General features: G+C 38.3%; 3 protein-coding genes across 5 annotated transcripts; 2 read left to right on the top strand and 1 right to left on the bottom strand.

Moving 5' to 3' along the window:
* The first annotated feature begins 1609 nt into the window (after positions 1–1609).
* Positions 1610–3263, top strand: LOC136257581 (uncharacterized). The gene is made up of 3 exons (XM_066050819.1): positions 1610–1691; positions 2357–2864; positions 2916–3263. The coding sequence occupies exons 2-3, from the start codon at positions 2543–2545 to the stop codon at positions 3164–3166; spliced, it is 573 nt and encodes a 190-aa protein (XP_065906891.1). The 5' UTR covers positions 1610–1691; positions 2357–2542; the 3' UTR covers positions 3167–3263.
* An 8966-nt stretch (positions 3264–12229) lies between these two features.
* Positions 12230–16514, top strand: LOC136257491 (uncharacterized). 3 transcript variants are annotated; one of them, XM_066050712.1, is made up of 9 exons: positions 12230–12523; positions 12580–14257; positions 14304–14351; positions 14412–14917; positions 15048–15242; positions 15304–15531; positions 15587–15815; positions 15867–15908; positions 16132–16514. In XM_066050712.1, the coding sequence occupies exons 2-9, from the start codon at positions 14107–14109 to the stop codon at positions 16434–16436; spliced, it is 1704 nt and encodes a 567-aa protein (XP_065906784.1). In that variant the 5' UTR covers positions 12230–12523; positions 12580–14106; the 3' UTR covers positions 16437–16514. The 3 variants fall into 3 exon arrangements, with proteins under 3 accessions (XP_065906784.1, XP_065906792.1, XP_065906800.1); XM_066050720.1 differs by having other exon boundaries at positions 12577–14257; XM_066050728.1 differs by having other exon boundaries at positions 12230–14257.
* A 7765-nt stretch (positions 16515–24279) lies between these two features.
* On the bottom strand, positions 24280–26018 carry LOC136248722 (uncharacterized). The gene is made up of 2 exons (XM_066040510.1): positions 25859–26018; positions 24280–25205 (listed from the first exon to the last, which is right to left on the bottom strand). Exon 2 carries the CDS (start codon positions 25149–25151, stop codon positions 24450–24452), a length of 702 nt encoding a protein of 233 aa, XP_065896582.1. The 5' UTR covers positions 25152–25205; positions 25859–26018; the 3' UTR covers positions 24280–24449.
* Between the last annotated feature and the right edge of the window lie 294 nt (positions 26019–26312).

Here is a 26312-nt window from a genome sequence, read left to right as displayed (position 1 = left end):
TTATTAGAGTGATTGACTGCTCTATTAGAGTATCTTGATCTTGTATACAATTTTTTGAAAGGGATGAACTGGGGGGAGGGGGGAAGTGTCCCCCCCCCCCCAGATCTGCCACTGCATACATATTGATTTTTCTTTTTATGTTGCATTGTAATAAATATTAAAAGTGCAAGGTGGAGGGATCACAGTGCTTATTACAAAGGGGATCATCATCTGAAGTGTAAATTTACTTTATAGTTCAAGTAATGGTCCTCCTTGTTTACACTGCACTTTTTATCGCAATGATTCCTACTAGTTTTTAAAATTCATAAATTTTCCAACTTGAAATTCCCTACCAGCTTTTAAAACAGTGATAATTTTGTACACTTTGCAATTGGATCTACATACCTGCCAAATAACTAATTACAGCATATCAGAAAATATTGTTGCAATTTTTAATTTTATAGATATCATAAATGATGAAATATTACACCTTATAACAATGAAACAAAAAAATTCAGAATTATGCAGTACGGTAGTACTTTAAGTAGGGATCAGAACGTATAGACTTCTTGCCCAAGAATATCACCCAAAAACCAGCCTCAATTTTCCTTCATAACAGCTTGGCAGATTGGTTAGACCATATTAATGTCTTCGGAGTGATCACAACTCTTACAACAAATTTTTAAAATATATTATATATTGAACTGAATTTCTGCTAATTAACTAACTGACAGATGCACTTACTGACCAACCAACTGACTGACTAACCGACTGACTGATTAACTGACTGACTGATTGACTGACGGACTAACTAACTGACTGACTGACTGACTGACTGACTGACTGACTGACTGACTGACTGACTGACTGACTGACTGACTGACTGACTGACTGACTGACTGACTGACTGACTGACTGACTGACTGACTGACTGACTGACTGACTGACTGACTGACCAACCAACCAACCGACTGATGCCTCCAGCCAAGTACAACATGACTATGGTTTGATTTCCTTACTGTTCAATATCACTTTGGCCTGTGACATGCCTTTTTTGCCAACTGCAGCTACGATACATGAATTCTGGTCTGTCCCCCTTTTTGTCGCATAGGTGTTGATTGGTGGTAGCCTGTGGAATGATTGATTACAGTAGCACTCTACTGTTCTTTGTTTGCAATGCTGGAACATAGCTGGAACTGAAGCAAAATAGCTATTCTGTTGGAGTGTCTCAATCTCAAATGGATGTTCGTGCTAATTATGCTCTATAAATTGCTTCAAAATGTCTGAATAATTTTTTCCATGCAGCCGTTAATCCTGAAGTTATTCATGCATCCGTATTATGCATGTGTTAGCCTAAGTACTATACTGTACTTGCTAGGCTGAACAAGATCTACTCTTGTACTGTATAGCTGGAAATTTTCAAGGGACAAAATTGTCACATAATCTCACATTCTTATTCACAAAATGATTGAAACAATGAATGGTGATACATGTGACATGTGGTTGTATTGTTGTGGAGCTGTCATCCCTTATGAAACTCACAGTATACAGTTTTGTACCCCACTATACAGTAAACCTTGAATTGTAAAATAGCCATATTATATTGTATAAAAATTTTTTGTGTAAAAGTCACATTGTGTGTATTTTGCCTTTAAATGATTTCTTCAATCAACACTCTACCTCTGATCAATGATTATTTACAGGTCCTACTGGTAAGTGGCATATTTGTGTGCACTGTAAGTTATTGATTTTATTCTTATACTTTAATTCGTTGCTGGTATGTTAAAAAATTGTCTAAACTAAGATGACAAACTTTTTGAAGATAGAATTATAAATACATAAGTTATTTTGCTACTGGATGTGATCCACAATTCCCTATGGATATGTGGTACTGTTATGTTCTCCTTATCAGGGTTATGTAGTCAAACAACACAAAACTTAAAAGTTACAGTATACCTGACTATTTAAGTTTGCAAAGTATGCGAGTCAAATGGAAATGTATAAACTGAAGATGAAGCAGAAATTTTGAAATATCAGTTTTAGGTGTAGTAACAAGCATGGAAACTATTGTAACACTCTGAGTACTAAAGTTCCTTACATTGCTCTCACTGTACACTGTAGCTCTTGTTGTAACGTTCAGTCTTGCAGTAGGTAAGCAGCACTCAGATACTTTAACAACAGCAATTACACAATAACCAAAATATATATTATTACATTACACGTGTCTCAAGTGTCTATCACTAGCCTATTTACACTTAGCTATATTTGCTGTCCAAGTTATATTACATTATAATACATGTACTACACTCTGTTAAAAGATGACACACATAAATAATTAATTAGTAGAGTTTATACTGCATGCTACATACCTACACAGGAGTTGGAATGGATCCTCATTTTGCTGTGCCTCTCTCCAATGGTCACAACTTGTGCTACAGCTTGCAAGGAATTGCTCATTTTGTGTTCAATTTAATCTCAGATCCCCTCATCAACATAAACGCCTATTTTATTCCTCCAAAAGTTGAAAGTCATTTGAAAGAGTATTCAACATTCTGTTGGAATTATGATCAAGTCACCTAAATGTCTGAAGAATAATAAGTGTGCTAAGAAGGACATCATTAAAGTAGAAATTTCTGCCGAGGATAACACTGTGCTCTTGGGCACTAGCAAAACAGCAGTCATTGACAAAGTTGTTCATGTTATGGTTGCAAATAACACAACTACAGTACAATTAGGGTGGAGGTTTAAAAAGAAAGAGCAGCGTTACCTAATAATCGAAGTCAAGGAGTCACATTTGGCCTTTAAGTTTCAGTTTATAAATGGGCATCTTGACTTGATCATTTTGGATCTCACTGGAATAAGTGACACAGCCCATGGGATTATGGGTAAGGGATAAATCTTGTATTATTGTTATTGTATTAAACTCTATTTTATAGGTAAGTTTTTGCACAGAGAAGCAGCAATTGATTCAGATAACCAATACTTGAAGATAAACAACAGGGTGATGAAATTTGAAAAGTTACCAGGTTGGGATTTTATGAATCACAATGATCCATGTTTGCATGTGAAGTCAGAACATGGTTACCAAGCTGAGGGGATCATTGAGGGAACATACACTGATTACCTTGTGGATTCCCTGTTCTCCACAAAGTTCCATTACCACCAATTTTCTATGTCTGACTTTTAACATAGTTTGTTAATTAACTGCAATATTCTGTTATATACTATAAGACACTTTTGTATATACAAATGTACAGTATAGTAATATTTTTAGTTTTGTTAATATGGAGTAATATTTTCTTTTAATTAATGCCTTGTGTCGATCACATTTTCAGCAATGAGTAAATGTTAGTTAGCATATAAAAGGCATGAGAAATTATGATAGTTACAAATAGTGTGTGCTACACGACACCTTATTTACAGTAGGTAGCTATAGCTAGTACATCAGTATATGTAATACCAATAAGGTTAAAAATTACATGCATTGCTTTAAAATAATAATTATATTTCTTATGATGTTCAACAACCTTATATGTACATAGCTATAATGCCGGTACCATGCACCCATAAGTGCCAAAAGGTGCTAGCACCTTTACAGTGCTTATAATGAATTAGTATATAAAACAATTTGTGTGGTCAAATGGTGGAAGTATATATATATCTAATCAAAAACAGCCAAGCTGTAAAAAAAGGTGTGGCCCCCAAAAAGACCATGGTGAAAAAAGATGTGAAATCCAAGGTGGCGGCCAAGAAATGGCTGTGATGGTAGGTTAATGGTTACATTTTAATAACGACAATTCAGGTGAATTTCACTGTGAAAAAAGAGGGATATAAGATGGTACTTCCAGTGGCTTATTGAATACAAAAAAGCTTGGTATAACCTGTATTATACTAACAATCCCACATAAGGCTTTAGTTAATGTGTTAAACATACTGAAACCATATATGTGATGGTATAGTGTGGGAATTATATCAGATATAAGCTATTTCAAGTATTGTGGTAATTAAACTGAAACCATACATGCAATAGTATAGTAATGCATTATACTAAAGTATAAGATGAGTATAATACAGGATTTATATTAAGGCTTATTTGTATTCAATAAGCCACTGGAAATACCATATTTTATCCCACCTTTTTCACAGTGTTTGGTGCCAAGACCAAGTGGCACAAAATTCACTTGAATTGTCGTTATTAAAATGTAACCATTAACCTACCATCACAGCCATTTCTTGGCCGCCACCTTGGATTTCACATCTTTTTTCACCATGGCCTTTTTGGGGGCCGCACCTTTTCTTTACAGCTTGGCTGTTTTTGATTAGATATCACTTCTTTTTGTATTTGTATACTGCAAAGCCCGCCTATGGCTGGCTTTGGGGCTTTTTTAACCCATGTGTTTTTTTCTTTACCACAGGAAGAAGAAAAGAACTTAAAGAAGATTTGTAATACTTCAATTATTTTTGATTTATTAGTAATTATACAAATTATATACATATATTTATTACATGCCCATTATTCCCCACAGGATATTTTTTGCAGCTGATCTCTCTACTGGGTGACTTGAAATGTAGCTGAACTATATACAGGATGGTTTCTTTGTAGCTGAACTCTCTACAAGGTGACCTCTTCTAGCTGGTCTCTCTACAGGGTGATTTGTTTGCAGCTAAACTCTCTACATGGTGGTTTCTTTGTAGCTGAACTCTCTAAATGATGGTTTCTTTGAAGCTGAACTCTCTATAAGGTGACTTCGTCTAGCTGAACTCTCTACAGGGTGATTTTTTTGTAGCTGAACTCTCTACAGGGTGATTTGTTTGCAGCTGAACTCTCTACATGATGGTTTCTTTGTAGCTGAACTCTCTACAAGGTGACTTCGTCCAGCTGATCTCTCTACGGGGTGATTTGTTTCTAGCTGAACTCTCTACAAGTGATTTGTTTCTAGCTGAACTCTCTACAGGTGATTTGTTTGCAGCTAAACTCACTACATGGTGGTTTCTTTGTAGCTGAACTCCCTACATGATGGTTTTTTGTAGCTGAACTCTCTACAAGGTAACTTCTTCTCTACAGGGTGATTTGTTATAGTTGAATTCTCTACAAGGTGGTTTGTTTGAGGCTGAACTCTCTACGTGGTGGTTTCTTTGTAGCTGAACTCTCTACAGAGTGATTTGTTTGCAGCTGAACTCTCTACATGATGGTTTCTTTGTAACTGAACACTCTACAAGGTGACTTCTTCTAGCTGATCTCTCTACAGGGTGATTTGTTTGTAACTGAACTCTCTACATGATGGTTTCTTTGTAGCTGAACTCTCTACAAGGTGACTTCTTCTAGCTGATCCCTCTACAGGGGGATTTATTTGTAGCTGAACTCTCTACAAGTGATTTATTTGCAGCTGAACTCTTTATGTGGTGGTTTCTTTGTAGCTGAACTCTCTACAAGGTGACCTCTTCTAGCTGATCTCTCTACAGGATGATTTGTTTCTAGCTGAACTCTCTACAGGTGATTTTTTGTAGCTAAACACTCTACATGGTGGTTTCTTTGTAGCTGAACTCTGTACATGATGGTTTCTTTGTAGCTGAACTCTTTACAAGGTGACTTCTTCTAGCTGATCTTTCTACCGGGTGATTTGTTTGCAGCTAAACTCTGTACATGGTTTCTTTGTTGCTGAACTCTCTACAAGGTGAATTCTTTTACTTGATCTCTCTACAGGGTAATTTGTTTGTAACTGAACTCTGTACAAGGTGCGTTTTTGTGGGTGATCTCACTGCAGGTTGATTTGTTTGTAGCTGAACTCACTAAAGGGTGATTTGCTTTTAGCTGAACTCCTTGCATTGTGTCTAGTTCTAGCTGATCTCTCTACAGGGTGATTTGTTTGCAGCTGATCTCTCTACAAGTTGATTTGTGTGTAGCTGATCTCTCTGCAGGTTGATTAATTTGTAGCCGATCTCTCTACAGTGTAATTTGTTTGTAGCTGAACTGTCTATAAGGTGATTTGTTTGTAGTTGATCTCTCTGCAGGTTGATTTGTTTTAGCTGAACTCTTTACAGGGTGATTTACTTGTAGCTGAACTCCTTGAATTGTGTCTAGTTTCTAGCTGATCTCTCTACAGGGTGATTTGTTTGTAGCTGATCTCTCTACAAGTTGATTTGTGTGTAGCTGATCTTTCTACAGGTTGATTTGTTTGTAGCCGATCTCTCTACAGGGTAATTTATTTGTAGCTGAACTCTGCACAAGGTGCTTTTTTGTAGGTGATCTCACTGCAGGTTGATTTGTTTGTAGCTGAACTCACTAAAGGGTGATTTGCCTGTAGCTGAACTCCTTACATTGTTTCTAGTTTCTAGCTGATGTCTCTACGGGGTGATTTTTTTATAGCTGATCTCTCTACAAGTTGATTTGTGTGTAGCTGATCTCTCTGCAGGTTGATTTGTTTGTAGCCGATCTCTCTACAGGGTAATTTGTTTGTAGCTGAACTGTCTATAAGGTGATTTGTTTGTAGCTGATCTCTCTGCAGGTTGATTTGTTTTAGCTGAACTCTCTACACGCTGATTTACTTGTAGCTGAACTCCTTACATTGTGTCTAGTTTTTAGCTGATCTCTCTACAGGTTGATTTGTTTGTAGCCGATCTCTCTACAGGATAATTTGTTTGTAGCTGAACTCTCTATATGGTGATTTGTTTGCAGCTGAATTCTCTACATGGTGGTTACTTTGTTGCTGAACTCTCTACAGGGTATTTTGCTTGTAACTGAACTCTCTGCAGGGTGATTTATTTCTAGCTTATCTCTCTACAGGTTGATTTGTGTGTAACTGGTCTCTCTACAAGCTGATTTGTTTGTAGCTGATCTCTCTGCAGGTTGATTTGTTTGTAGCTGATCTCTCTACAAGTTGATTTGTTTGTTGCTGATCACTCTAAAAGTTGATTTGTTTGTAGCTGAACTCTCTGCAAAGTGTTTTGTTTGTAGCTAACCTCTCTCCAGGGTGATTTGTTTCTCTCTACAGGGTGATTTTTTGTAGCTGACCTCTCTTCAGGGTGATTTGTTTCTAGCTGATTGCTCTACAGGTTGATTTGTTTGTAGATGAACTCTCTACAGGGTAATTTGCTTGTAGCTGAACTCCTTACATTGTGTCTAGTTTGTGGCTGATTTCTCTACAGGGTGATTTGTTTGTAGCTGATCTCTATACAAGTTTATTTGTGTGTAGCTGATCTCTCTGCAGGGTGATTTGTTTTAGCTGAACTCTCTACAGGGTGATTTGTTTCTAGCTTATCTCTCTATAGGTTGATTTGTGTGTAACTGATCTCTCTACAAGCTGATTTGTTTGTAGCTGATCTCTCTGCAGGTTGATTCGTTTCTAGATGATCTCTCTACAGGTTGGTTTGTTTGTTGCTGATTGCTCTACAGGTTGATTTGTTTGTAGATGAACTCTCTACAGGGTAATTTGCTTGTAGCTGAACTCCTTACATTGTGTCTAGTTTGTTGCTGATTTCTCTACAGGGTGATTTGTTTGTAGCTGATCTCTATACAAGTTTATTTGTGTGTAGCTGATCTCTCTGCAGGGTGATTTGTTTGTAGCCGATCTCTCTACAAGGTAATTTGTTTGTAGCTGAACTATCTATAAGGTGATTTGTTTGTAGCTGATCTCTCTGCAGATTGATTTGTTTTAGCTGAACTCTCTACAGGGTGATTTGTTTCTAGCTTATCTCTCTATAGGTTGATTTGTGTGTAACTGATCTCTCTACAAGCTGATTTGTTTGTAGCTGATCTCTCTGCAGGTTGATTCGTTTCTAGATGATCTCTCTACAGGTTGGTTTGTTTGTTGCTGATTGCTCTAAAGGTTGATTTGTTTGTAGCTGAACTCTCTGCAAAGTGTTTTGTTTGTAGTTGATCTCTCTACAAGATGATTTTTTGTAGCTGACCTCTCTTCAGGTTGATTTGTTTCTAGATGATCGCTCTACAGGTTGGTTTGTTTGTAGCTGAACTCTCTACAGGATGATTTGCTTGTAACTGAACTCCTTACATTGTGTCTAGTTTCTAGCTGATCTCTCTACAGGGTGATTTGTTTGTAGCTGATCTCTCTACAAGTTGATTTGTGTGTAGCTGATCTCTCTGCAGGTTGATTTGTTTTAGCTGAACTCTCTACAGGGTGATTTGCTTGTAGCTGAACTCTCTACAAGTTGATTTGTGTGTAGCTGATCTCTCTGCAGGTTGATTTGTTTTAGCTGAACTCTCTACAGGGTGATTTGCTTGTAGCTGAACTCCTTACATTGTGTCTAGTTTCTAGCTGATCTCTCTACAGGGTGATTTGTTTGTAGCTGATCTCTCTACAAGTTGATTTGTGTGTAGCTGATCTCTCTGCAGGTTGATTTGTTTTAGCTGATCTCTCTACAGGGTGATTTGTTTGTAGCTGATCTCTCTACAAGTTGATTTGTGTGTAGCTGATCTCTCTGCAGGTTGATTTGTTTTAGCTGAACTCTCTACAGGGTGATTTGCTTGTAGCTGAACTCCTTACATTGTGTCTAGTTTCTAGCTGATCTCTCTACAGGGTAATTTGTTTGTAGCTGAACTCTCTATAAGGTGATTTGTTTGTAGCTGATCTCTCTGCAGGTTGATTTGTTTTAGCTGAACTCTCTACAGGGTGATTGCTTGTAGCTGAACTCCTTACATTGTGTCTAGTTTCTAGCTGATGTCTCTACGGGGTGATTTTTTTATAGCTGATCTCTCTACAAGTTGATTTGTGTGTAGCTGATCTCTCTGCAGGTTGATTTGTTTGTAGCCGATCTCTCTACAGGGTAATTTGTTTGTAGCTGAACTGTCTATAAGGTGATTTGTTTGTAGCTGATCTCTCTGCAGGTTGATTTGTTTTAGCTGAACTCTCTACAGGGTGATTGCTTGTAGCTGAACTCCTTACATTGTGTCTAGTTTCTAACTGATGTCTCTACGGGGTGATTTTTTATAGCTGATCTCTCTACAAGTTGATTTGTGTGTAGCTGATCTCTCTGCAGGTTGATTTGTTTGTAGCCGATCTCTCTACAGGGTAATTTGTTTGTAGCTGAACTGTTTATAAGGTGATTTGTTTGTAGCTGATCTCTCTACAGTGTGATTTTTTGTAGCTGAACTCTCTACAGGGTGATTTGTTTCTAGCTTATCTCTCTACATGTAGATTTATGTTGATATGTTCATTGCTGATCGCTCTAAAGGTTGATTTTTTGTAGCTGAACACTCTGCAAAGTGTTTTATTTGTAGCTGATCTCTCTACAGGGTAATTTGTTTGTAGCTGTACTCTCTCCACAGTGACTTGTGTGTAGCTGAATTCTGTGTAGCTGAATTCTCTAGAGAGTGACTTAATTGTAGCTGAATTCTCTACAGGGTGCATGACTTGTTTATAGCTGAACTTTCTTCAGTGTGACTTGTAATGTTCTGAATCTCTATAGTGATATATTTGCTTAACTCTCCACATGGTGACTTGCTTCTTGCTAAACTGTCTTAGACTCTATAAGATTAACTGTTTGCAGCTGAAATCCCTACAGAATAACTTGTGATGCAATAAAATTCTATAATGGAGTAAATAAATTAGCCGAATGCTCTATTAGGGTGACTGTTCTATTAGAGTATCTCGATCTCGCATTTGCTACACGGAGTTGGCTTTAGAATCATAACTCAGTGGTTTGTAATCTGATTCTTCTGTACTACTGTAAGGACTTTCTATGAAGATTATTCCAGCTATACACCGATTTTCAGCTCATTGTTCTAAGCGGTTTGCCTAGTAGGCGTGAAAACTAATACTTTTTTAATCGTAAAAATCGATCGCGTAATTGTGACACAGGTTGGGTTTTGTGTCATATCTCCGTGGTCTTTATCTCGATTCCTTTCAAACCACCAAAAGGCACTCCTACGATGGTTACTCCATCTACATAGCAATTTTCAACTCATTCCATGAAGCGGTTTATCCTGTAGGCGTGACAACAAATCGATCTTGTTTTACGCGAATAATCGGTCATAACTCCTGAACCATTCATCGGATTTGTACCAAGTTTGATGCTAAAATTCGCCGTTGGACTCCCTTTCTGTGTACCAAATTTCATGGCGATCGGAGTACGCGTTTGCTTGTTATAGCAATTTTTGCAAGTGTGCGAAAAGACGAAGAAAATAATACGAAGAAAAAAAACGAAACTTTGGCAGCTCGTATCTCGGAAATGGCTGGAGCGATTTCCTTCAAATTTGGAATGTAGACTCCCCTGGCTGGCGGACAACTGTGTAGCAAATTTGGTTCCAATCGGATAAGTGATCACTGAGATACAAAGGTGACGTTTTCGTTCTTCCTGTCAATATACTCACGGGTGTGGCGCGCCGGCTTCTTGGGCCGCACGACACACTACCGTGTTTCTTGATCTGATTATATACCACTTTAGCGTGGGCGTTCAAAGGTGCCGCTCGGTGTTTAACTCGCATATTGCCCGGGCAATATCATGGGAAAGCGGTTTGCCAATGACTTTGATACCCAGCCAGTTCAAAGAATCGATGCGCTTTGACTCGTTATATTGAGCGACATAGAGCTTTGTATTGTGGGACTCGGTTTTGTAGAGGTTGCTAAGCTTAGTACATAGGCTAAGATAGAGTAGTTGGTTGTTACTAAAGGATAATGAAGGCACAAAATAATTGTTTGGGCGATTGTGGATGCGTATTTCTACCCACCGCGTATCAGCCTTTGAACAGACCATGGAACAGCAAAGCTACTGCTGCTACGTTGAAATAGGTTAGTAACTTACAGTTCTAAGTACTTAACTTAATATAATAACTTACTTACTGTCCCAATAGCGAAGTTAGTTGGCTTAACTTAGTACAAAAATGATAACAATATAAACTCCATCCCACAATCGCAAGCTTTCTAACATTGCATGATGAAGTATAGTAACGTATTAATGACGTTTTAACGTATGGACAACGTTTTGATGGCTATTAGCCCACGCTATTAAAACCACAATCGATCTTCAGATGCTACTGTATAAAACAAATGGGATGAGTTCTCGTTAGTTCTTTCACCTATTAGGTGAGTACGCCCCAAGTGATATATATCACTTGTACCATGGCTGCTTGGGATTTTGCTAACATATACACCCGCAGCCCTCAGGCCTGCGGCCCTCGGGCTTTGGGTGTATATATCAGCAAAATCCCTCGCAGCCATGGTATAACTATTACATATAGCTGTATTATAGACAACTCTGCCCCTATATACATTTAGCAGTTATGAAAATAATACCTGGGTATGCACTCAGGCTGGCCTAGCTTCCAAATATAGACATGAATTAGGTCATTAGATCACATTTCTATTGCAGTCATACACAATTATAAAGTAATTTCATGCCTACATAAAATTAAGTTCCACTAAACTGTGCTATTATAATGAAATACATAAATGAATCAGGGATGGATACAGGGTTTTGACAAGGGGGTGCACCATGACCAGTGTAGCAGTAGGTAAATGGGTGCAGCGGCACTGCAGATCCCAGGAGCTAAAGGTATTATTTTATACACTGCTTGAAGGTTCTTAGTTTACTAATTTGTTAAGCTGCCTTACTGTAGTTGTACCCAGTTACACTGATAGTAAAATGTCAGTAACTTTAAGTATATGGAACATATTGTTTTACTAAGTTTTAAACCTCAGTAAAACACCAGTGAATGTGGGTTTACTGAAAAGCTACTAAAATAACAAACAATTAACTGTTCCATATACTGGGAATATACCACTCCAGTAAACTAAGAAACTTCAAGCAGTGATATGTTTCAGGATTGAAATTTTTGATGTGGAGTAGTTTATAGGGACCCGCTGATTATGCTCATAATTTTATCTATTATGCTATGCTGCACTGCTCAAACATTTACCTATTATGCTTAAATTTATGCTCATTACTTACCCATTATGCTCAAATTATGCCCATAATAACTTCCAATTTATGGATAAATAATAAGTGGTTGAAGCACAAACTTACTGGTCAAAATGCATATCACAGAAAAGATCAATATACTCTAATAGAACAGTCAGCTATATGATTGTTATAATTATTAGAGTTACTGACTGTTCTATTAGAGTATATTGATCTTTCTGTGATTGCTATTTTGATAAGCAAGAATTCATACTATAACACAAATATTCTACCTATTATGCTAGCAAGAGTTCATAATATTAGTGTAGAGGGAGAGTGTCGAACGTTCAATATAACCCGTACAAACGCACTGCTCGTAGTATCACCAGGAAATTACCGTATATTGCCGCATTTCATCAACACGCGGGCACAGATGACTACACTGTTGATAAGTGAAGATAGTTTTGAAACTCTACGACTTTGCCGACAGATAACGATATTAGACAACGTGAGGCTTCGAAACCCATACTAAGTTAGTCGCGCACTACCGCGTGTTTGTGTGGTGCGCGTGTAATGGCATTCACTTAATACTACGATGGCTGGAACTCCTAAACGACCAAGCGATGACCCTCAGAGGAGCGATAAGAGACGTCGAGTTCTTGAACTGTCTGAGTTTAGTTCTATGAATCAGGTGAGTTTATTCAATAGCGTAACATTACGTCGAAATGAACCTTTTGTTCCCAGCAGCAAGGAACAGTACAGTATCCGCCGCCTACAGTAATAGCACCGTTGGCGTTCCACCCAGCTACCCAGTTATTTGGTCAACCAATGAATCAATTTCTAAGTAGGCCCATGTCACAGTCGATTTTGGGACGAACACTACTGATACAGCCGGCTAATCCATCTCACCAAGTTGTACAGCCGGCTAATCCATTTCACCAAGTTGTACAGCCAGCTAATCCATCTCATCAAGTTGTTCAGCTGGCTAATCCATCTCACCAAGTTGTACAGCCGGCTAATCCGTTTCACCAAGTTGTCCAGCCGGCTAATCCATCTCACCAAGTTGTGCAGCCGACTAATCCATCTCACCAAGTTGTCCAGTTGGTTAATCCATCTCACCAAGTTGTTCAGCTGGCTAATCCATCTCACCAAGTTGTACAGTCGTCTAATCCATCTCACCAAGTTGTCCAGCTGGCTAATCTATCTCACCAAGTTGTACAGCCGTCTAATCCATCTCACCAAGTTGTCCAGCTGGCTAATCCATCTCACCAAGTTGTACAGCCGGCTAATCCATCTCACCAAGTTGTACAGTCGTCTAATCCGTCTCACCAAGTTGTCCAGCCGGCTAATCCATCTCACCAAGTTGTGCAGCTGGCTAATCCATCTCACCAAGTTGTACAGCCGGCTAATCCATCTCACCAAGTTGTCCAGCCAGCCGTTCAGTTACTTCCACCTCAATGTACATATTTGCAGTCCACAGATTCACCTGATCCGTTATCCCTACCAGTGGATAACAATGCTGGAGCTATACAAAGTACAAGAGATGATCTATCTTTTGAAAATGTATCTAACAAAGGGAGGTTGAAATATCCTGATCTTGTTTTCATTAAAACTGTTTGTGAAAAGAAAGAAGCATTAGAAGTTGTGCAACGTTCATTGTACTCACTACCAGGAAATAATCATCTGTCTGTTGCTAGAATTTTATTTTTATCAGCAGAATCAAATGGCTTTACTTATGATGTGCAAGTGTTGTTTACCTCAATTCGCGCGGGTACGGTTAAAAGTTTGGCTGACTTTTTTGCTGTTTGTGATATAATTTCAAGAGTTGGTGAGTACAAGTTTTGTCCTGGATTTGATGTAAAGCGTTATTATGATGAGTATCATTCCGTCATCCGATACCATATCAATGGTGTTCGTAAGTGGGAGAAACCTTTCAGTCGCATGGATTCCAAGAGTTGTTTGCTGTGGCATCAGCTTGCAAAGAATGCCAGCAAAGAAGATAAACTTAGCTTTGCAGTCATGTGCAAGAATTGTAAGCGTCTTCAATATAATTTAGACATCCAGAAATGAAGATCTACAGTCAGTCCTGCAAGACGGATTGCCAGGCAACAGCCATCTTCTTCTTTCAAATTAAAGTACTTGTCTCCAGCAAGTGTTGCTCAACGAAAGAAGGCTACACAGACGGAGAGATCAGCTGACAAGACAAAGCTGGCACGGTGTGCTGAGTTAGAGGTCACGTTAGATGATGAGCAATCAGATGAGTTGACTAATATAATGAATAAGATTGAGGAGGCCAATGAAGATGAGTTGGAAAAGATTTTCAATGAAGCTGATGAACATTCAGTAGGAGAGTCAATCCGTGCTGCTTGGGAAAGCAACAGACAATCTACTCAACAAAAGTTCTTTAAGGATCAGCAGATCAACAGTAAGTGTGTTGCTATTAACTCAACATGTTATTATTTGTTTTATAGAGAATGGATGCCGCAACAATCGCTGGAGTTTAGTAACTATACGAATAGGTATGGCCATTAAACTATATGCTACATAGCTATTTTTATCTTGTCCTTTTTTTTACTTAGCCCTTGCTGTTTTTATACGAAGTCCAGCAGCATATGAAGCTCTTAAGAGTTTTGACATACTGCAGTTACCCTCCCGCTCAACTCTCCAAGCATACACAGGAGCATTTCAACATGAGGCTGGTGCTGCCACTGAATCTATCAGCAAGCAAGTAGAAAGATATAGGATTTTCCAACAGTCATGTGAAGCTGAGAACAAACGAAAACCCCTATCAACGGGTATACTTGTTTTTGATGAGGTGAAGGTTGTATCCTCATTGATGTGGAATTCTAGAAGTCACCGAATTATTGGGTTGGCAATGACAGAAGAAACGCAAGCTTCTTTACATGATGTATTTCAGCTTTTTGATAAAGACCACCGTACCAAGCAGACAAATTATATACTCCAATTCCTGTGGAGGGATTTAACCTCATCTTTTGATATCGTGGGCCCATTTTATACAAGCAATGAAACCATGCAAGCTAAATTTATTTGTTCTTGTGTATTTCAGACCCTCAAACTTTTCAAGGTACTTATATATAGTTGTATTGTTCTTTACTCTAGATAATGGAACAAAGTTCATTAAGTATTGGTGTTACCATTATATTATTTTACCCTGTATGTCTGATCATGCTCGTAAAACACCTTTGTTAACATAGGTACATGACTTGAGGACATGTTTGCTAGTGTGTGATGGTGCAGCTCCCAACTTAGCTGCATTGAAGTTAACACATGGATTCCAGGGTATGTATGGCTTATCTGATGGTCCAGATCCATACGCTGTCAGACCTTGGTTTGTGAACCCTCATGATCCACTCAATAGAATTTACTGGTTGATATGCCCCAGTCACCAGGTAACCTGTAGAAATCTATTCACATAACTATATCAGATTATTGCATTGTTTCACACAACAGTTGAAGAACATGATTAATGCTCTTTTCTCCTCACAAGAAGGGGGAACGAGGACATTTACTGCTGCGGATGGGACCACTTTTGGGTGGAAGGCAATTTTAGATTTGTACTCCAGAGAGTGTCAGAGGAGAGACCAGGGGCATGCAAGAATGATCCCCAAACTTCGTGAAGTGCACGTTCTTCGAGATGCATGGACAAAATTAAATGTCTTGCCTGCAAAGATTATGCAGGTGGGTTTTCATTGTATTTTGTATACCTGCGTAGCTATATGGACTTTATATGTAGCAAGAATTGGTAATGTCTGAGTTGCACCACTATCTTACGTCTGATCCTGCACCAGATGATGTTGCCAGTGTGAAGTATACTTTGCAATACTTGGAGGCGTGTAATAAAATTTTCGAGAAAGGACTTTTGAGTCATGACAAAATATGTGATGTGGATAGTAAGGTTCTACATTCCATTTCAACAGGATTTTCCTTCTTTGAAAAGTGGCATGGAGATTTATCACGAGAAGGTACTTGTTAAATATTTTGTTTAAGTGATATTGTACTTTATTTTAAAATAGGTGGTCTGGAAACACTAGATCCAAGGTTCTTAAGTTGGCAAAGTCAGTTAGTGTTGTGATTCACTAGGCATACACCATAAATAATCATGCAGTGGAACTTGTCTTAGAGGTCACCTGTTTAGAAAGGCCACATTTCTATAAAGACCAGTTGAGAGATTTGTACTAACCCACCCACCTATTAAGGGCTGAAACAATGACTGTTAGAAGTTCCATTGCAGTGTTTAGACACTTTCAACATCATTATTTGATTAACTTTGTTCCGTAGCATTTGATTTACTGAGGATTTGTGTGTACGGCTTTTCAAGTTTTGTACAAACATTTTTGGAGGAGTTTCCTGACTATTTTATAAGTCCAGTGAGGCTATCAGGGAGTGCTGTCGAGACTTTGTTCAGTCAGCTTAAACATACTGCTGGTGGAAAGCTGAGTTCGGTCAACTACGTTACAGCTAGGGCAGCACATCTCATCAAACACAGTGTGGCTTACCATCATAGTTCTGTTAACTACAGGGACGTTCCGTTACATTTGTCAGACACTGTGTTACAGAAAAAGAAATACAAGCATAAACAATAAGAAAATTCAATTACATAAAGAATGTTGTTGTTTTTATTACTGTTTACTTTTAAGATTAATGTGGTGTGTCAAAAGTGAGTCGCGCAAATTTTGGCCAGCCAGAGTTGCAGAACCCTTGTTTGCCGCACCTTTGTGTTTAAAAGAATCTAAGTATTCTTGTATCCTGGTATGACATAGTTTACGTGCAAGCTCCTGGAATACACTATCAACAGCAGCACATGATATGTCATCAAATCTTGGTACTTTATCAACTGCCGCAGTTAGAAATAACGAGTGGATATTCGGATCACTATGAAGTGATTCTACAACCACTGTCAAAATATCTGCTCCTTCTAGGCTGAAGTTAGCATCATTAACTTTCTTAGTAGTTGCTGTGTCAACGGTTCTTAAAAATGGCAACAATTCCCTACAAGGGAAGTACATGAAACCCTCATCTCGATATTTTAAATAATCTGGGACATGGTCCTTGTCTTCTGTTTTGTGCACGCTGAGTTGTTGCAATATAGTTATTTGTTGTGAAACTTGCTCTTTCTGGTTCAAACTGCAGCTCTTTATTTTAGCATATCTACTGTGCAGCATGCTACATATTGCTGCACCTCCAAAGCGGAAGTATACATCTTCTGATTCAACACTAGCACTGTCCAAAATTTGATTACTAGGCTCAATTATTCTGTGGCATTGCCGTAGCAATTCTTCAAATACACTATCACAAAACAAAATCAAAAATTTCTTGGCATCTGATTTTTGCAAGCAGTATTCCACACAAACTTTGTTCCACTTTGAACGAACACCTACTACACTTTCAGCAACTGGGTCTGAGGGGTGGAGACCAATTAAAGATAGCTCCATATTTTTATCCATCAAAAAATAACTGCAATGCTGGAGCCATTTAATTTGAAGCTGTATGTGTCGTTCTTTACATTTTGAGCACTCTTCATATAAGGTGACGAACATTTGCTGCAGATGATCTGTTAAGAAGCTTACAGAAACTGAATTAACTGAGTCACAAAAAGCCTTCAAATCACTTAAATTTACTGGCAGTTGTTTACGAACGTTAGCTAGAGCAATAGTGGAAAGAATTTCAGGACGCAAATTGCAAATGGAGGATTTGATGTTATTCTTCTCGCTCTTATTCAATGATTTTCTCTTACGAGTACCCACCGTTTTTGACGATGCACCACCATCCTTTGTTGTAGCTGGCTCGGTTGTAGCTGAAGACTTTCCTTTTTGTAATTTCCTTCGCTTCGGTTGTTGACGCGGCTGCGGATTTTCCTGTGGCTGATCGGTGTCTTGCATATGTTCCTCTTCTTGTGCTACTTCACCACTGCTAGGCGATAATTCTGTTGTACTACGTCTTTTTTGAGTACCCACCGTTTTTGACGATGCACCACCATCCTTTGCTGTAGCTGGCTCGGTTGTAGCTGAAGACTTTCCTTTTTGCAATTTTCTTCGCTTCGGTTGTTGACACGGCTGTGGATTTTCCTGTGGCTGATCGGCGTCTTGCACATGTTCGTTTTCTTGCTCTACTTCACCACTGCTTGGCGATAATTCAGTTGTGCTACGTCTTTTTTGTGCTCTTCCTCGTGTTCTACTTTCCATTACTATCACGTGTCAACAAGCGCGTGTCAATACAAGGTATGGCCTCGTTATCGATAATAAATAAGCGTCCGGAATAAGCGCATTATAGTATATGCGCGTATGGAAAAGAAAAGGGGTTGGCTTCTGTGGGTTGTTGACACTGCGACGTGCTAAATCGGTACTAGTAGAAGTGCGTTTGAAGCTCCCATACTCCGTTCGACACTCTCCCTCTACACTAATATTATGAACTCTTGATGCTAGCATTATGCTCAATGCTTTCAGACACCTATTATGCTCATAATGATGCCAGCATAATCGACGGATCCCTAGTAGTTTATGCACAAATATCTAGAGTGGAAAAATCTGAATTGAAATAGTTATTGATAATCTTGTAAAGTAGTATCATATCACCTCTATGACACCTGTGAGCCAGGGATGGTAGCTGTAGTGCTGCTAGTCTCTCTTCGTACGGTTTATCTCTTAGTGATGGCAATAAACGTGTAGCCCTACGTTGGACTTTCTCCACTTTCCTTTGATCAAGAACAAAGAAGGGCCCCAATACTGCGTTACTATATTCAAGTGTTGGACGTACAAAAGCTGTAAATAATTTAGTCAACATATCAGAGTCTAAATAATCAAAAGATTTCTTAATTAATCCTAGTAATCGATTAGCTTTTACAGCGACCTCTGTGGTATGCAGGTGGAACTTAAGTTGGTAGTCCAAGATAATGCCCAAGTCTTTATAAGAATCAATATTGTCAATAACTGTTCCATCCAAATAATATGGCCCATAGTGATGCATCGGTCCAAGGTGCATATACTTGCACTTCAAGATATTGAACTTAAGTTGCCAACAAATTGACCATTCATAAAGTAAGTCCAAATCATGTTGTAGTGCTGAATAATCCTCACTAGTTCTTACAACACGGAAAATCTTAGTGTCGTCAGCAAACATATACACGGGACTTGATACAACCGAAGGTAAGTCATTGACAAACATCGTGAATAAGATGGGACCCAACACTGAACCCTGTGGGACTCCACTTTTAACAGGAATGGTATTAGATTTCTTTCCATTAAGCACTACTTCTTGTGTTCTGTCCTTAAGAAAATCTTTTATCCACTGTAGCATCTTACCATGTATCCCAAAAGAAGACAATTTTTGAATAAAGCGTTGGTGGGGAACTGTGTCAAAGGCTTTTTGAAAATCTAGATATGTCACATCAACAGAGTAATCTTCGTCTAAGTGTTTAGTGAAATAATCAAGTACATGAAGTAATTGAGTAGTACATGATCTGCCAGGTACAAATCCAAATTGGTAAGCTGAGAGCAAATTGTTCGATATTAAATGACTTATTAAATGATCTTTAACTATAGTTTCCATTAACTTACCAAAAATGGATGTAAGACTGACTGGACGGTAGTTACTAACATTGTTTCTAGCACCTTTCTTGTATATAGAATGACGTACAAATGCATTTAATTAACAAACAACTATATAGCCAAGTGTACAGCAGATGCACTGTGGAGGATTCTGATATGTGTGGTGACTGCATGTTCTAGCTATTAGTATAATATTTTGATCTTGTGTATAAGAGTTTGGTGGGGGAGGGGAGCATGTGCCTTCTGTGCCCCTCTCTGGATTCGCCATTGTGAATAACTAATTGTCTCTGTTAATTGATTAAAGGTTGTGATCTGTATTATTATTATCTAAGCCAAAACAACCAAGCTGTAAAAAAAGAGTACGGCCCCCAAAAAAGCCAAGGTGAAAAAAGATGTGAAATCCAAGGTGGCGGCCAAGAAATGGCTGTGATGGTAGATTAATGGCAAAAATTTAATTACGACTATTAAGGTGAATTTGTGCTACCTCCTCCACTAGGATTCGGCACCAAATTCGCCTGAATTGTCGCAATTAAAATTTTTGCCATTAACCTACCATCACAGCCATTTCTTGGCTGCCAAATTGGATTTCACATCTTTTTTCACCTTGGCTTTTTTTGGGGGCCGCACTCTTTTTTTACAGCTTGGCTGTTTTGGCTTAGATATCACTTCTTTTTGTATTGTAAGCCACAAAGCTGGCCATATGGCTTTGATGCTTCCTTTTAATTTGTTTTTTTCTTTATTGCAGGAATTGTGGAACAAAGAAAGTAATGTGTGTATAGCTTTTGTCTGATGAAATATTTGTATATATTTAACATTGAATGGTGATTATCACATACTGCAGTTAATAAGGTGACTTCTTACATTGTTATCGTTATCAGCGGTTTACAGTGACCAGCACTGAAGGTCTGATAGCAACATCATGTGCTACATAACTGAACTGTAGCTGAAACTCTCATTGTTTCTAGCTGAACTCTTTTCAGGGTGATTTGTTTCTAGCTGAACTCTCTATAGGATGATTTGTTTCTAGCTGAACTCTGATTTGTTTGCAGCTGAACTGTCTACATGGTGATTTCTTTGTAGCTGAACTCTCTACAAGGTGACTTGTTCTAGCTGAACTCTCTACAGGGTGACTGAATTCTCTACAGGGTGATTTGTTTGCAACTGAACCCTCTACAAGATGATTTGTTTCTAGCTGATCTTTCTATAGTGTAACTTGATTGTAGCTGAACTCTCTACAGGATGGTTTCTTTGTAGCTGATCTCTCTACAGGTTGACTTGTTTCTAGCTGACCTCTCTACAGGGTGACTTGTTTCTAGCTGATCTCTGGATGACTTGTTTCTAGTTGATCTCTCTATAGGGTTATCTGTTTGTAATTGAACTCTCTACAGGATGGTTTCTTTGTAGCTGATCTCTCTATGGGGTAACTTCTTTCTAGCTGAACTCTCTACAGGGTGAACTTGTTTCTGGCTGAACTCTCTACAGATGGTTTGTTTGCAGCTGAACTCTCTACATTGTGGTTTCTTTGTAGCTGAACTCTCTACAAGATGATTTCTTCTAGCTGATCTCTCTACAGGGTGATCTGTTCGTAGCTGAACTCTCTACAGGGTGATTTGTTTGCAGCTGCAGCTGAACTCTTTATGATGATTTCTTTGTAGCTGAACTCTGTACAAGGTAACTTCTTCTAGCTGATCTTTCTACAGGGTGACTTGTTTGTAGCTGAACTATCTGCAGGGTGATTTGTTTGTAGTTGAACTCTCTACAAGGTGATCCTTCTAACTGATCTCTCTACAGGATGACTTTTTCTAGCTGAACTCTCTATAGGGTAATCTGTTCATAGCTGAATTCTCTACAGGGTGATTTGTTTGCAGCTGAACTCTCTACATGGTGGTTTCTTTGTAACTGAACGTTCTATAAGGTGATGTCTTGTTTAGATTAGATTAGATTAGATTATCGATTTTTGTCAAAAGACAAGGGTCACACAAAAGGCAAAGCCTGTAAATGTGCTCCCCTTACAAAGACTTACATACATACATACAGTTACAAGACTTAGTACAAAATAAAACATACAGCAAAAACATGACACACGACAACTACATACCTATACAAAAAGAAAACAAAGAGAAAATTACAAAATCAGGTTAGCTGAGCAGAAATCGACGAAGTGCCATCCAAAAAGGAATTGCTTTGGAAATTTGTAAAATTTCTACAGGTACTGAGTTCCAAAGAAATGGAGAATTTATAAAAAAAGAAAAACGGTATGCGTTAATGGTAGATGATGATGTGGTAAGTGAAAGTGAATGGGATTTAGTATTGGTGCTTGAAAACTTGAAATGTGAGTTGAATGGGATAGATACTCTGTCATGTAAAATATCGAGTGATAGTAAAATAGGACTGACGAGTATGGAGCGCAGGCCATCTCAGGTCCTGCAAACAAGAAGTAGAAGATTTGGACCAGTTATGTGAATGAGGATTCCATCTGCTACCACACACCCAGCGTGCAGCTCGTCTCTGAATTGCTTCTAGTCTATCAATGTCTCTGGCAGTGTGTAAATACCATACAGGTGAGGCATATTCTAGTAATGGTCTAACAAGGCAATTGTAGGCAGCAGATTTAACAGTAGATGGACTTGCAAAAAGAGTGTGTCTTAAATAGTTGAGTGAACGGGAGGCTTTAGCTGTTATATGTTTGACATGATCACTCCATTTAAGATGAGAATTGATGTACATCCACAAGTAACGAACTACTGATTTAGATGGAATAGTAGCTGATCTCTCTACTGGATGACATCTCTCTATAGAGTTATAACATGTTTGTATAGCTGAACTCTTTACAGAGTGGTTTTTTTGATTGGTTGCTACATGGTGACTTGTTTGTACTACAGAGTGACTTGTTTGTAATGTAGTTGAATTGTCTATAAGATTAACTGTTGTAGCTAAACTCCATACAGAATAAGTTGCAATGTAATATAATTCTATAATGGAGTAAGTTATAAACGTAGCTGAATGCTCTATTAGGGTGACTGTTCTATTAGAGTATCCCGATCTCGTATATGCTACACATAGTTGGCTTTGGAATCATAACTCAGTGGTTTGTAATCCGATTCTTCTGTACTACTGCAAGGACTTTCTATGATAATTATTTCAGCTAAACACCGATTTTCAGCTCACTGCTCTAAGCGTTTTGCCTGGTAGGCGTGAAAACTAATAGTTTTTTTTATTCATAAAAATCGATCGCGTAATTGTGACACAGGTTGGGTTTTGTGTCATATCTCGATGACCTTTAACTGGGTTCTTTTCAAACCACAAAAAGGCACTCCGACGATAGTTACTTCATCTACATAGCAATTTTCAGCTCATTCCTTCAAGCGGTTTATCCTGTGGGCGTGACAGACCTTCGACCTTATTTTACGCAAATAATCGGTCATAACTCCGTAAATGTTCACCGGATTCCTACCAAACTTGGTACTGAGATTCGCCTTAATAAGCCCTTTAAGTGTGCCAAATTTCAGCCCAATTGGAGCACGAATGCGTGTTTTATGGCGGATTTTGCAAAGTGTGCGAAAAGAAGTAGAAGAAAAATGTAACGAAGAAAAAAAACCCTAACTTTGGCCGCTCGTATCTCGGAAATGGCTGGAGCGATTTTCTTCAGATGTGGAATGTGGACTCCCCTACCTAGCTGACACTTCTGTAGCAACTTTGGTTTCAATCGGATAAGGAATCACGGAGCTACAAAGGTGTGAAAATCGTGTTTACTTTCTTCCTGTTAATATACTCACGGTGTGGCGCGCCGGCTTCTTGGGCCGTACGACACACTACTGTCAACTAGCAACTTCTATGCATTCTTATAATATAACCAGAGAGGTTCATAAAAGGTTGTGCTCTAACAGAGCAATAATACAACAATATTATATAGAAGAGTCATTAATAAACACTAAATTATATTATCAAATCTATGATGGAAAAATTATCACTATAGTGTTTTGAACACCTTGATGTTGATTCTTTGCCAATTTATATGACTTTCATTCGATCTATTTTAGAGTATACCAATTCTGCCTGGGGCCTTACAGGGATTGCCATTATGATGAGTGTTTTTCACACCTCAGATACCATCTCTGTACTATAGAAGGAAGTGAGGAGATATCATTTTAGTGCATCATATGGTACATGGCCTACAGCTTAATGCTGCTGCTTCATTCTTCACCCCAACTACCTACACAACTACCAGAGGCCACAACGTTAATTGTATTCACAAGAATTTATTGTAAGGCCCTACACATTTTCGAACAGAGTAATTAATGATTGGAATAGTTTCCCTGATTACATCGTGAATGGTAATTCGTTAGGATCATTCAAGAACTTATTAGATGAACACTGGATTGATTATAGTAGCTATCATTACTTTTACAATCACTGATTTGTATGTAGCTAATTGAGAAAGATATACACAGGCTGTGCCTTTTTCCTGAAATAAATTATTAATACTAAAATCTCCTGCAAATTTAAGCACAATAAACTTTTATTTTCAAATAGCAGGAAAGCTGCCTTACATTATACTGACATCTATAAGACCACCATTGTCTGCTGACTCCTACATGCTAATCCACTTAGAAGACTTACACTATATTCATAATGGACATTTATGTGTTGCCTAATGATGTAACTACTCATTACTGGTACAAAGGATCAGAGCATTGTGATTACACTATGTGTTATGTAGCTATTTACCTCTAAGTTAAACTACTGGTCATTCAAACAGCACATAGTTAAGTCAATTCCACAGACTTAACTACTATATTATTCAGTGGTATAAAATATAAACATGAACAAATCCATGGCTTGAACATATCTTGAATTAACAAGGGTTGTAGTTAGCAGCACGTCAGTAGTGTGTAGATATCTTCTTATGTCCAAATAGCTGTACATTAGCAACATCTCATTTTTAAATTTAATACATGATACTGTACAAAAGCCCTAAGTGTATGTAAAGCCTAACTTTGAAATGCAAAAAAAAATCTTAGCGTTTTCAGTCAAAGAGTCTGTGCATATTTCTTAATGAATGCCAATATCAGGACCACTATATCCTGTATTACCCACTGAGCCACCATCACAGGTAACCTGGATGTAAGGGTGCTTTGAGGAATTACTTTCTGATTTACTGGCAAATCTTGTATCACGGCCAGCTATATTCTCATTGGTAGCCCAGATCACCACACCATAGTTTGGATGTCCAGCTTTCCAATCTTTCACAGCAGATGTAACATCAATTCCAACAAATCCTCTTTTTGTAGTAGGATGTATGGTAGTGTGACCAGTTGAGACACTTTTAGCATCAATGTTGTTCAAGCCAAGCCATTGTGTACCCCAATTTACACCGGAATATCTTTTGGTGCTAGTGGCTTGGGTTTCCTTCCATGACTTGAGCACTCTGTGTGCTTGTATGGTGCGAGTGATGAATGGTACTTGAGCATCAGTGTAGAAACTAGCCTTGTGAGAATACTGGTAGTAAAGATACATAGTGGCATGGTAGACAACACTGCATCCACTAGGGACATTTTCAAATCTCAGCAAAGAACGTTTCTTAGGGTAGCCAGGATGCAATCCCACTATCAGGTACTCCAGGTAGTTGAAATTTGTTGAAGCATGTTCCAGGGTCACATCCTCCACTACTTGTAAAGTGTGTGGACTCTGAGCAAAGCTTTCCCCTCCAAAGCTGAGTAGTGCCACTACTGCTGCAATCAGTGCTGAATACATTTTGTATCAGGTCAAATCTTGTTGCTACTAACCAAATCGGTTGGCTCTTTTATACTATTGTAGTAAGAGATGTCATAACATTTCAAATTGATGATTGCATGACTTTTCATCATTCATATGTACAAGAAGAAACAAATAGAATCCCATTACATGCACAAATCAATGGGTTTCACCCATTATTATCACTACCAGATACAGTGCATGAAATTTCCATGAAAGTAACCATGAAATACCCATGAAAATATCTATGATTTATCCCATGGATATTAACGTTTCATGGGTACTGCACCCATGAAATCTCTGCAACACCATGAAATTACCATGATAATCTGATCAATAGACATATTTCATGGCCCATGAAACAACCCATTGAATAACATGAATTGACTTTCATGGTACATTTCATAGGGGAGATTTAAAATTTCATGGAAAAATCATAGACGTTTCATGGCATACTTCTCTGGTAGTGTATGGTATCATGTTGAGGCAGGCATGTTTATTTTCATAATAACAAAGTGCAAAGCTTGTTTTTACTAATAGAGCTACAAATCATATTATGTAGTGGGGAATATTTTAGGTGAATATTTTATCATTATTAATAACATTCCTATACTCTTATAAATGGCATTCCCATCCACCCACATCTCTATTAATAGAAGTAACCCAAACAAAATGCTACATAATACACCAACAGAACCTACACTAACCTTCAAAACAGAATCTAAATGGTAGCAGTTATCCCCTCTAGAACATTGGGTTTAATGCCCCACTTTGCCTGAACTATTCCTAAACTTGCAGCATCATCCATGAGCAAACAAGAGCTCTCTGTGTGTTCTACCGTAATACCCTGCAATCTTGACAGTTTATGGCCAAACAAACAAATAAAACAAGCAGCCAACACACTGCATACTTACATAGCTTTACAGTGCAGTATCTTATCCACTGATAGAACAGAAGGTGTAAAATTTCCTCAACAGCTCTCACATACAGTTGCTATACTTATCAACAGCAGCACATGCCAGAATTGCCTTTGGAACCAAGGCTCACATATGTAGGAAGAATTTACACAATCTGGGTCTCCAGTAACAGGGCCATTGGCTTTATGACAAGCAATTGGTTCATTCAAATACTGGATTCCGCAGTCCACACCTCAATTCATTA

Source organism: Dysidea avara, chromosome 1, assembly GCF_963678975.1.
Source record: "Dysidea avara chromosome 1, odDysAvar1.4, whole genome shotgun sequence".
Taxonomy (NCBI): domain Eukaryota; kingdom Metazoa; phylum Porifera; class Demospongiae; order Dictyoceratida; family Dysideidae; genus Dysidea; species Dysidea avara.
The sequence above is the reverse complement of the archived record's forward strand: the minus strand, read 5'-3'. Positions and strand labels throughout refer to the sequence as shown.

Bases quoted from the DNA above. Each gene is read 5' to 3' on its own strand.
- LOC136257581 (XM_066050819.1), top strand. From the start codon at position 2,543: ATGATCAAGTCACCTAAATGTCTGAAGAATAATAAGTGTGCTAAGAAG. The intron at 2,865-2,915 runs GTAAGGGATAAA...TCTATTTTATAG, and splicing joins CACAGCCCATGGGATTATGG to GTAAGTTTTTGCACAGAGAA.
- LOC136257491 (XM_066050712.1), top strand. From the start codon at position 14,107: ATGAATAAGATTGAGGAGGCCAATGAAGATGAGTTGGAAAAGATTTTC. The intron at 14,258-14,303 runs GTAAGTGTGTTG...TTTGTTTTATAG, and splicing joins TAAGGATCAGCAGATCAACA to AGAATGGATGCCGCAACAAT. The intron at 15,532-15,586 runs GTGGGTTTTCAT...CTTTATATGTAG, and splicing joins TGCCTGCAAAGATTATGCAG to CAAGAATTGGTAATGTCTGA.
- LOC136248722 (XM_066040510.1), bottom strand. From the start codon at position 25,151: ATGTATTCAGCACTGATTGCAGCAGTAGTGGCACTACTCAGCTTTGGA.